The sequence below is a fragment of the Heterodontus francisci genome, unplaced genomic scaffold (assembly GCF_036365525.1).
Source record: "Heterodontus francisci isolate sHetFra1 unplaced genomic scaffold, sHetFra1.hap1 HAP1_SCAFFOLD_410, whole genome shotgun sequence".
NCBI lineage: Eukaryota > Metazoa > Chordata > Chondrichthyes > Heterodontiformes > Heterodontidae > Heterodontus > Heterodontus francisci.
The window spans coordinates 769450-782173 of NW_027140485.1; the positions used below are offsets into that span (position 1 = coordinate 769450).

The 12724-nt window shown below is 43.7% G+C and overlaps 1 protein-coding gene across 1 annotated transcript in view; it reads left to right on the plus strand.

Moving 5' to 3' along the window:
• The window catches only part of LOC137359980 (adenylate cyclase type 8-like), a 264866-nt gene that overhangs the window by 230994 nt on the left and 21148 nt on the right, over nucleotides 1-12724 (plus strand). The window contains exon 24 of the mRNA XM_068025574.1: nucleotides 11587-11679. Coding sequence (XP_067881675.1) covers nucleotides 11587-11679 — 93 coding nt within the window. The remainder of the gene's footprint in view (nucleotides 1-11586; nucleotides 11680-12724) is intronic.

Consider the following 12724-nt stretch of genomic DNA (forward strand, 5'->3'; position numbering starts at 1 on the left):
AGGTCTAGGTCATTAATATATATAAGGAAAAGCAAGGGTCCCAACACTGATTCCTGGAGAACTCCACTACAAACCTTCCTCCAGCCTGAAAAACATCCATTAACCTCTACTCTTTGTTTCCTGTCACTCAGCCAATTTCGTATCCATGTTGCTACCGTCCCTTTTATTCCATGAGCTACAAGTTTGCTCACAAGTCTGTTGTGTGATACTGTATCAAACGTCTTTTGAAAGTCCATGTACACCACATCAACAGCATTGCCCTCATCAACCCTCTCTGTTACCTCCTCAAAAAACTCCAGCAAGTTAGTTAAACATGATTTTCCCTAAAGAAATTGATACTGGCCTTCCTTAATTAACTCGCATTTGTCCATGTGACTATTGATTTTGTCCGAATTATTTTTCCTAGAGTTTTTCCCACCACCAAAGCTAAACTGACTGGCCTGTAGTTGCTGGGTTTATCTTCACACCCTTTTGAACAAGGGTGTAATATTTGCAATTCTCCAGTCCTCTGGCACCACCCCCGAGTCTAAGGAAGACTGAAGGGGCCTCTGCGATTTCCACCCTTACTTCCTTCAGTATCCATGGATGCATTTCATCCGGCCCTGGTGCTTTATCCACCTTAAGTACAGACAGCCTATCTAATACTTCCTCATTATCAATTTTAAACCCCTCTAGTGTCTGAATTATCTCCTCTTTCACCATTGCCTGGGTTGCATCTTCTTCCTTGGTAAAGACAGATGCAAAGTATTCATTTAGTACCTCAGCTATGCCCTCTGCCTCCGTGCGTAAATCACCTTTGTGGTCCCTAATCAGCCCCACTCGTCCTTTTACTAATTATATGTCTATAGAAAACTTTGGAATTTCCTTTAATGCTAGTTGCCAGTCTCTTTTCATGCTCTCTCTTTGCTTCTCTTATTTGCTTTTTCACTTCCCCTCTGGACCATCTATATTCAGCCTGGTTCTCAATAGTATTTTCTACCTGGCATCTGTCATAAACACATTTTTTCTTCTTTATCTTAATCTTTACCAGTTTGTCATCCAGGGAGCTCTGGATTTGTTTATTCTACCTTTTCCCTTCGAGGGAACATGCCTTGACTGTGCCCGAACTATCTCTTTGAAGGTAGCCCATTGTTCCGCAACCGTTTTCTCTGCCACTTTTGACTCCAATTTATTTGTCCCAGCTCCCTTTTATCCATTGAAGTTGGCTTTCCCCCAGTTAATTATTCTTACTCTGGATTGTTCTTTGTCCTTTCCCATAGTTAGCCTAAGCCTTATGATACAAATGATCACTATCCCCTAAATGATCTACTGATACTTGATCCACTTGGCCCACCTCATTCCCAAGAACCAGTTCTAGCAGTGCCTCCTTTCTCATTGGACTAGATACTGTTCTAGAAAGTATTCCTGAACACACTCTAGGAACTCTTGCCCCTTACTGCCCTTTGTACTGCTAGTATCCCAGTCTATGTTTGGATCATTAAAGTAGCTACCCTATAATTTTTGCACCTCTCTGTAATTTCCTAGCAACTTTGTTCCTCCACGTCCTTCCCACTAGCTGGTGGCCTGTAGACAACACCGAGCAATGTAACTGCACCATTTCTGTTCCTTAGCTCCAGCCAAATTGATTCTGTCTTGACCCCTCTGGGACATCCTTTTTCTCCAGCACTGCAATGCTCTCCTTAATCAATACCAACACCCCTCCTCCTTTTATCCTGAACACCAGTATCCTGCAATGTTCAACACCCAGTCTAGTCCTTCTTTGACACAAAAACAAAAAGTGCTGGACATACTCAGCAGGTCTGTTAGCATCAGTGGAGAGAGTAGCAAAGTTAACGTTTCAGGTCTGTGACCTTTCATCAGGGACTCCTCACAGGGAATCAAGGGATATGGGGAGCGGGCAGGAAAATAAAATTGAAGCAGCCATAATCGTATTGAATGGCGGAGCAGGCTCAATGGGCCGAATGGTCTACTTCCGTTCCTATTACTTGTGTTCTTGTGCCCCCACATAATAACTTACTATTCTCTACTCTAGTGTTAGAAGGGGATGGCTATAGAGATAGTGGATGCATCTTTCAAAATTCGATAGATTCTGGAATGGTTCCTGCAGATTGGAAAGTAGCAAATGTAACCCCACTATTTAAGAAGGGAGTGAGAGAGAAAATGGGGAATTCCAGAACTGTTAGTTTGATGTCAGTAGTAGGGAAAGTTAGAATCTATCATAAAGTATGTGATAACTAGACGCTTGGAAAATAATGATATGATTGGGCAGAGTCAACATGGATTTATGAAAGGGAAATCATGTTTGTCAAACCTATTGGAGTTTTTTGAGGATGTTACTTGTAGCATAGATAAAGGAGAACCAGTGGTTGTGCTGTATTTGGATTTTCAGAAGGCTTTCGATAAAGTCTCACACAGGAGGTTAGTAAACAAATTCGAGCACATGGGATTGGGGTAATATACAGGTATGGATTGAGAATTGGTTAATAGACAGAAAGCAGTGAGTAGGAATAAACAGGTCATTCTCAGGATGGCAGTCTGTGACTAGTGGGGTACCGCAAGGATCAGTGCTTGGGCCACAGCTGTTTACAATCTACATAAATAATTTGGATGTGGTGACCAATTGAAATATTTCCAAATTTGCTGATCACGCAAAACTAGGTGGGAATGTAAATTGTGAGGAGGATGCAAGGAAGCTTCAAGGGGATTTGGACAGGTTAAGTAATTGTGCAAGAACATTGCAGATGGAATAAAATGTGAATAAATGTAAAATGATCCACTTTGATAGAAAAATAGAAAAGTATTTCTTAACTGGTGAGAGGTTGGGAAGTGTTCATGTCCAAAGAGACCTGGGTGTCCTTGTTCATGAGTCACTAAAAGCTAGTAAGCAGGTGCAGCAAGCAATTAGGAAGGTAAATGGTATGTTGGCCTTCATTGCAAAGGGGTTTGACGACAGGAGTAAAGATGTCTTCTGCAATTGCATAAATCCTTGGTGAGACTGCACCTGGAGTTTTGGTCTCCTTATCTCAGGAAGGATATATTTGCCATAGAGGGAATGTAACAGAGATTCACCTGACTAATCCCTGGGAAGGCAGGATTGTCTTATGAGGAGAGATTGAGGAGACTGGGCCTGTATTCTATAGAGTTTCAAAGAATGAGAGGTGATCTCATTGAAATGTACAAAATTCTTACAGGGTGTAACAGGGTAGATGTGTATAGGATGTTTCCTCTGGCTGGTGAGTCTAGAACCAGGGGACACAGTCTCAGAATGAGGGGGAGGACATTTAAGACTGAGGTGAGGAGGAATTTCTTAACTCAGAGTGTGGTGAATCTGTGGAATTCTCTACCTCAGCGGGCTGTGGAAGCTCAATCATTGAGTATGTTCAAGACAGGAATCAACAGATATCTGGATACTAATGACATCAAGGGATATGGGGATAGTGCAGGTAAGTGCATTGAGATAGATGATCAGCTGTGATCAAATTGAATGTCGGAGCAGGCTCGACAGGCTGAATGGCCTACTCCTGCTCCTATGTTCAATCTCAGCATTTACACAGGTGTCTCGAATATCCCCATTAGCACTTACTGTTCCCTCTGCACTGTGGAGTCGGGAATGGCTCGACACTGCCTCACACTCCTTGTGCTAACATTCTCAGGCATTCGAATTATTACTACTTATTGTCAGTTGACTCTGCTGCTTCCATGCCCTATCCCTGAACCCACATCTCTATCTAATTTCTCTCCTATCTCCCCTCATGTCCTCATGTTTAGCTTGTCCATGACATTTACCTCTTGCTCCATCGACCTTATTCCCACTAAACTACTGACCACTCCACTTCCTTTCCTGACCCCCATGCTAACTGACATTGGAAATGGTTCCTTTGCGTCAGGCCAACATCCTGAATCTTTGGAATTCTCTACCTCAGAGGGCTGTGGAAGCTCAATCATTAAGCATGTTCAAGACAGAATGGGGTTTACCATTGACCAGAAGATAAACTGGACCAGCCACATAAATGCCGGGGCTACAAGAGCAGGTCAGAGGCTGGGAATTCTGTGGCGAGTAACTCACCTCCTGACTCCCCAAAGCCTGTCCATCATCTACAAGGCACAAGTCAGGAGTGTAATGGAATACTCTCCACTTGCCTGGATGGGTGCAGCTCCAACAACACACAGGAAGCTTGACACCATCCAGGACAAAGCAGCCCGCTTGATTGGCACCCCATCCACCACCTTCAACATTCACTCCCTTCACCACTGACGCACAGTGGCAGCAGTGTGTACCATCTACAAGATGCACTGCAGCAACTCACCAAGGCTCCATCGACAGCACCTTCCAAACCCATAACCTCTACCAACTAGAAGGACAAGGGCAGCAGATGCACGGGGATGTCACCACCTGCAAGTTCCCCTCCAAGTCACACACCATCCTGACTTGGAAATATATCGACATTCCTTCACTGTCGCTGGGTAAAATCCTGGAACTCTCTAAAAGCATCCGACACCCCTATGACTGCAGTGGTTCAAGAAGGCAGCTCACCACCACGTTTGCAAGAACAGTAGGGCCGGGGATTTTAATTACCCCAATGTTAACTGGGATTGTTCTAGTGTGAAAGGAATTGAGGGAGCAGAATTCATGAGGTGCATTCAGGAGAACTTATTTTGCCCAGTATGTAGCAAGTCCAACAAGAGAGGGCACAGTTTTAGACTTAGTTTTCGGAAATGAAGCTGAGCAGGTGGAAGGAGTGGCAGTGGGAGAGCATTTTGGTGGTAGTGATCATGATTCAGTCAGTTTTAACATAATTATGGAAAAGGACAGAGATAGAACAGGAGTTAGAGATCTCAATTGGGGCAAGGCCAATTTTACTAAACTGAAGAGTGATTTAGCGAAAGTGGACTGGAAACAGCTACTTGAAGGTAAATCAGTGTCAGAACAGTGGGAGGCATTCAAAGGGGAGATTCAAGGGGTTCAGAGAAAACATGTAAACAAAGAAAAAGGGTGAAACAGTCAAGTCTAGAACCCCATGGATGTCAAGGAGCTTACAGGGTAAGATAAGGCAGAAAAGGAAAGCTTATGTCCGACACCGAGAACTCAATACTACAGAAAGCTGAGAGGAGTATAGAAAGTGGAGAGGTGAAATCAAAAGGAAATCAGGAAAGATAAAAGAGGGCATGAAAGAATATTAGCAAGCAAAATCAAGGTGAACCCAAAGATGTTCTAACAATATATCACCAGTAAGGGGATAACTAAGGAAAGAGTAGGGCCCATAAAATACCAAAAAGGTAACCTATGTATATGGGCAGAAGATGTGGATATGGTTCTTAATAAATACTTTGCACATGTCTTCACAAAAGAGGGGGACAATGCAGATATTGTAGTTGAGGAGGAGTGTGAAATATTGGATGTGATAAACATAGAAAGATAAAGGAAGTATTAATGGTATTAGCATCCTTGAAAGTGGATAAATCACCAGGGCCGGACCACTGCTGTTTGTCATTTTTATAAATGACCTGGAAGAGGGTGTAGAAGGGTGGGTTAGTAAATTTGCGGATGACACGAAGGTCGGTGGAGTTGTGGATAGTGCCGAAGGATGTTGTAGGGTACAGAGGGACATAGATAGGCTGCAGAGCTGGGCTGAGAGATGGCAAATGGAGTTTAATGCGGAAAAGTGTGAGGTGATTCACTTTGGAAGGAGTAACAGGAATGGAGAGTACTGGGCTAATGGGAAGATTCTTGGTAGTGTAGATGAACAGAGAGATCTTGGTAATAAAAGCAAAATACTGCGGATGCTGGAAATCTGAAACAAAAACAAGAAATGCTGGAATCACTCAGCAGGTCTGGCAGCATCTGTGGAAAGAGAAGCAGAGTTAACGTTTCGGGTCAGTGACCCTTCTTCAGAACTGACAAATATTAGAAAAGTCACAGATTATAAGCAAGTGAGGTGGGGGTGGGGCAAGAGATAACAAAGGAGAAGGTGCAGATTGGACCAGGCCACATAGTTGACCAAAAGGTCACGGAGCAAAGGCAAACAATATGTTAATGGTGTGTTGAAAGACAAAGTATTAGTACAGATTAGGTGTGAATACACTGAATATTGAACAGCTGGCCAATTTACCTTTCAACCTGCAAGTCTTTGGCTGTGGGAGAAAACCAGAGCACCCGGCGGAAACCCACGTGTCACAGAGAGAACTTGCAAACTCCGTACAGATAGTACCCAGAACTGAACCCAGGTCACTGGAGCTGTGAGGCTGCATTGCTAACCACTGTGCCACTCTCATGTTAATGTCCTACAAGCTGAATATAGGGAGTTCGGATGAACATTAAAAAGTAGGACCTCAAACATAGTAATCTCAGGATTAGTGAGAGCAGAAATAGCAGGATATATCAGATGAATACGTGGCTGGAGAAATGGTGCAGTGGGGAGGGATTCAGATTCCTGGAACATTGGGACCAGTTCTGGGGAAGGTGGGACCAGTACAAGCTGGACGGGTTGCATTTGGGCAGGACTGGGACCAATTTCCTCGGGGCGGGGGGTTTAAACTACAATGGCAGGGGGTTGGGAATCTGAGTGGGGAGACAGAGGAGAGGGAAACAAGAATAGAAATGAAAGACAGGAAGGTAAGAAGCAAAAGAGGAAGGCAGAGAAAACAAGGGCGAGAAACAAATGGGGCCACAGTGCAAAATAAAGCTAAGATGACTAACAATGTTAAAAAGACAAGTCTAATGGCATTGTGTCTTCATGCGCGGAGCATTCGTAATAAGGTAGATGAATTAACAGCGCAAATAGATATGAACGGTTATGATTTAGTAGCGATTATGGAGACATGGCTGCAAGATGACCAAGAATGGGAACTGAACATCCAGGGGTATTCAATATTTAGGAAATATTCAATATTTAGGAAGGACAGGCAAAAAGGGAAAGGAGGTGGAGTAGCATTGTTAGTAAAGGAGGAAATCAATGCAATATTGAGGAAGGATATTGGCTCGGAAGATCATGATGTGGAATCTGTATGGCTGGAGCTAAGAAACACCAAGGGGCAGAAGACGTTGGTGGGGGTTGTCTATAAGCCCTAAACAGTAGTGGAGATGTAAAGGATGGCATTAAACAGGAAATTAGAGACGCGTGCAATAAGGGTACAACTGTAATCATGGGGACTTTGATCTACATATAGATTGGTCAAACCAGGGGTGACAGTCTCAGGATACGGAGTATGCCATTTAGAACCGAGATGAGGAGAAATTTCTTCACTCAGAGGGTGGTGAACCTGTGGAATTCTCTACCACAGAAGGCAATGGAGGCAAAATCATGAAATATATTCAAGAAGGAAATAGATATGTTTCTTAATGCCAAAGGGATCAAGGGATATGGGGAGAAAGCGGGAACAGGGTACTGAATTAGACGATCAGCCATGATCTTTTTTGAATGGCGGAGCAGGCCCGAAGGGCCAATGGCCTACTCCTGCTCCTATTTTCTATGTTTCCATGTTCTAAGAGGTTGGAAGACGACACAAAGATTGGCCGTGTGGTAGATAGCGAGGAGGATAGCTGTCGGCTGCAGGAAGATATTGATGGTCTGGTCAAATGGGCATAAAAGTGGCAAATTGAATTCAACCTGGAGAAGTGTGAGGTGATGCATTTGGGGAAGTCAAACAAGGCAAAGGAGTACACGATTAATGGGAAAATACTGAGAAGTGTAGAGGAAGTGAGGAAACTTGGAGTGAATGCCCACAGATCCCTGAAGGTAGCAGGACAGGTTGATAGGGTGGTTAAGAAGGCATATGGAATCATTTCCTTTATTAGCCGAGGTGTAGAATACAAGATCAGGGAGGTTATGCTGGAACTGTATAACTCATTGGTTAGGCCACAACTTGAGTACAGTGTGCAGTTCTGGTCACCTCATTACAGAAAGGATGTAATTGCATTAGAGAGGGTACAGAGGAGATTTACGAGGATATTACCAGGACTGGAAAAATGCAGCTATGAGGAAAGATTGAATAGGCTGGGGTTGTTCTCCTTGGAACAGAGAAGGCTGAGGGGAGATCTGATTGAAATGTACAAAATTGTGAAGGGCCAATTTACCTTAGCAGAGAGGTCAGTGACTAGAGGGCATAGAATGCTAGAATTTCAAATTCAGTTTGAGGGCATGAAACTGGAGTTCCACACTAGTGTTCTGGAGTTAAACAAAGGTAATTACATAGGCATGAGGACAGATTTGGCCCCAGTGGACTGGGCAGGAAGACTAAAAGGTAAGACAGTTGATGAGCAGTGGCAGATGTTTAAGGAGATATTCAATTCCTCCCAACTAAAATATTTTCCAGAGAGGAAGAAAGATTGTAAGAGGGGAAAAAACATCTATGGCTAAGCAAGGAAGTTAAGGATAACATAAAGACAAAAACTAAGGCACACCATATTGCAAAGGCCAGTGGCAGGCTGGAAGATTGGGAAACTTTTAAAGATCAACAAAGGTTTACTAAAAAAGTAATAAAAAGAGCAAAGGTAAATTATGAAAGAAAACGAGCGCAAAATATAAAAACAGATAGCAAAAGCTCCTATATGTATATAAAAGGGAAGAGAGTAGCTAAAGTGAATGTTGGTCCCTTGGAGGATTTGACTGGGGAGTTAATAGAAGGGACACAGAAATGGCGTAGACACTAAATCAGTATTTTGCCTCAGTTTTCACAGTGGAGGACACTAGTACCATCCCAATAGTAACAGGTAATGCAGAGGTTATAGAAAGAGAGGAACTTAGAACAATCCTCATCACTGGGGAAAAAGTACTGAGCAAACTATTGGGATTGAAGGCAGACAAGTCCCCAGGGCCTGATGGCCCACATCCTAGGGTCTTAAAGGAAGTGGCTGCGGAGATAGTGGATCCATTGGTTATAATATTCAAAAATTCTCTGGATACGGGAAAGGTTCCAGCAGATTGGACAAAAGCTAATATAACGCCCTTATTCAAAAAGGGAGGGAGGCAGAAAGTAGGAAACTATAGATCAGTTAGTTTAATATCTGTTGTTGGGAAATTATTACAATCCATTATTAAGGAAGCAATAACAGGACATTTAGAAAGTCAAAATCCAATCCATCAGAGTCAGCATGGTTTTATAAAGGGTAAATCATGTTTGACTAATTTAGTCATAGAGAGATACAGCACTGACACAGGCCTTTTGGCCCACTGAGTCTGTGCCAACCATCCATTTATACATATCCTACATGAATCCCATATTCCCTACCACATCCCCACAATTCTCCTACCTATGCTAGGGGCAATTTACAATGGTCAGTTTACCTATCAACCTGCAAGTCTTTGTCTGTGGGAGGAAACCGGAGCACCTAGCAGAAACCCACACAGTCACAGGGAGAACTTACAAACTCCGCACAGATAGTACCAAGAACTGAATCTGGGTCGCTGGAGCTATGAGGCTGCAGTGCTAACCACTGTGCCACCCATTAATTTACTCGTGTTTTTCGAAGATGTAACAAGTAAAGTGGATAATGGGGATCCTGTAGATGTAGTATATCTGGACTTCCAGAATGCATTTGATAAGGTGCCGCACAAAAAGTTAATACCCAAGATAAGATCACATGGGGTTAGGGGCAATTTATTAGCTTTGATAGAGGATTGGCTAACCAACAGAAAACAGAGTCGAGATAAATGGGTCTTTTTCTGGTTGGCAAGATGTAACTAGTGGGGTGCCACAGGGTTCGGTCCTCGGGCCCCAACTATTTACAATCTATATTAATGACTTGGATGCAGGGATAGAAGGTACTATAGCCAAATTTGCAGATGACACTAAAATAAGTGAGATAGTAAGTTGCAATAAAGAAATAAGAAATTTACAAATGGATATGGATAGGTTAGGTGAATGGGCCAAAATTTGGCAGATGGAGTTTAATGTGGATAAGTGTGAGGTTATTCATTTTGGTTGGAAGATTAGAAAAGCAAATTATTATCTAAATGGAGAGAAACTTCAGAGTGCTTTGGTGCAGAGGGATCTGGGTGTCCTCGTGCATGAATCGCAGAAAACTAGTTTGCAGGTGCAGCAGGTAATAAGGAAGGCAAATGGAATTTTGGCATTTATTGCTAAAGAAATAAGAGTATAAAAGTAGGGAAGTGTTGCTGCAACTGTACAAGGCATTAGTGAGACCGCACCTGGAGTATTGCGTACAGTTTTGGTCCCCTTACTTGAGGAGGGATGTAGTTGAATTGGAGGCAGTTCAGAGGAGGTTCACTAGATTGATTCCAGAGATGAGGGGTTTGTCTTATGAAGAGAGATTGAGCAGTTTAGGCCTTTACTCCCTAGAGTTTAGAAGAATGAGAGGAGATCTAATTGAGGCATAGAAGATGATTAAGGGGATTGACAAAGTAGTCAAAGAGAGGATGTTTCCTCTGCTGGGGCAATCTAGAACAAGAAGTCATAGTTTTAGGATAAGGGGTAGCAGATTTAAAATAAAGATGAGGAGAAATTACTTCTCTCAAAGAGTCATGAGTCTGTGGAATTCACTACCCCAGAGTGCAGTGGTTGCCGGAACATTGGGTAAATTTAAGGAGGAGATAGACAGATTTTTAATTAGTAATGGGTTGAAGGGTTATGGAGAACAGGCAGGAAAGTGGAGTTGAGGCCGAGATGAGATCAGCCATGATCGTATTGAATGGCAGAGCAGGTTTGAGGGGCTGAATTGCCTACTCCTGCTCCTAGTTCTTATGTTCTTATAGATTTAAAGTGATTGGTAGAAAGATTCAAGGGGAGATTAGGAAATTCTTTTTCACTCAGAGGGTAATGGAGGTCTGGAACTCACTGTGTGAAAGGGTAGTTGAGGCAGAAACCCTCAACTCATTCAAAAGGAGTCTGGATATGCATCTCAAGTGTTGTAATCTGCAGGGCTACGGACCAAATGCTGGAAGTTGGGATTAGAATGGGTGGATGGTTTTTCGGCCGGCACAGACACGATGGGCCAAGTGGTCTCTTTCTGTGCTGTAAACGTTCTGTGATTCTAAGCCTTTATTGCCTCTAGACTATTCCAATGGTTTCCTGGCCAGTCATCCATCTTCCGTCCTCTGTAAACTTCAGCCCATCTAAAACACTGTTGCCCATACCAGACTCTCACTAAGCCCCATTCACCCATTACCCTTGTGTTTGCTGCCCTACAATGGTTCCTGGTCCAGCAACACCTCAGTTAAGAATTAAAATATAATATTTTAAAATTATTTTTCCTCCTTGACCTTGCTTCTCCCTATCTCTATAACCTCCTCCAGCCCTATAACCCTCTGAGAGCTGTGTGCTGCTTCGACCCTGACCTCTCACATATTGATCTTCCCTTTCCCCACCATTGATGGCTATGCCTTCTGTTGTCGATGCCCAGACTAGAATTTCCTTTCTCAACCACTGTACTTCTTTCTCTTTCAAAACCCACATCTTTGACCAAACTATTGGTGACCTATCCCAATATCTCCTTTTGATTATGTCTCTTTGAAGATGCATGGGGATGTTGCTTTATGTGAAAGTCGCTATTGAAACACAAGTTATTGCTTTTTTTGAGTGGTAATGTTGATCTGAATTGATTCTGTTTCCCATGGTTTATTTCTGTAGCTGCTGGGTGATGAACGTTTTGAGAATATTGAAAAGATCAAGACCATTGGGAGTACGTACATGGCAGTGTCCGGCCTACACACAGAACAGCAGGTATTCCTGCACCTACACGTTAGACCCTTTGTAGCACTCGGCTGGTTAAATGCATGTTTCTTTTTCTTTTGGGCCTCCTTATCTCGAGAGACAATGGATACGCGCCTGGAGGTGGTCAGTGGTTTGTGAAGCAGCGCCTGGAGTGGCTATAAAGGCCAATTCTAGAGTGACAGGCTCTTCCACAGGTGCTGCAGGGAAATTTGTTTGTCGGGGCTGTTACACAGTTGGCTCTCCCCTTGCGCCTCTGTCTTTTTTCCTGCCAACTACTAAGTCTCTTCGACTCGCCACATTTTAGCCCTGTCTTTACGGCTGCCCGCCAGCTCTGGCGAACGCTGGCAACTGACTCCCACGACTTGTGATCAATGTCACAGGATTTCATGTCGCGTTTGCAGACGTCTTTAAAGCGGAGACATGGACGGCCGGTGGGTCTGATACCAGTGGCAAGCTCGCTGTACAATGTGTCTTTGGGGATCCTGCCATCTTCCATGCGGCTCACATGGCCAAGCCATCTCAAGTGCCGCTGACTCAGTAGTGTGTTTAAGCTGGGGATATTGGCCGCCTCGAGGACTTCTGTGTTGGAGATACGGTCCTGCCACCCGATGCCAAGTATTCTCCGGAGGCAGCAAAGATGGAATGAACTGAGACGTCGCTCTTGGCTGGCATACGTTGTCCAGGCCTCGCTGCCATAGAGCAAGGTACTGAGGACACAGGCCTGATACACTCGGACTTTTGTGTTCCGTGTCAGTGCGCCATTTTCCCACACTCTCTTGGCCAGTCTGGACATAGCAGTGGAAGCCTTACCCATGCGCTTGTTGATTTCTGCATCTAGAGACAGGTTACTGGTGATAGTTGAGCCTAGGTAGGTGAACTCTTGAACCACTTCCAGAGCGTGGTCGCCAATATTGATGGATGGAGCATTTCTGACATCCTGCCCCATGATGTTCGTTTTCTTGAGGCTGATGGTTATGCCAAATTCATTGCAGGCAGCTGCAAACCTGTCGATGAGACTCTGCAGGCACTCTTCAGTGTGAGATGTTAAAGCAGC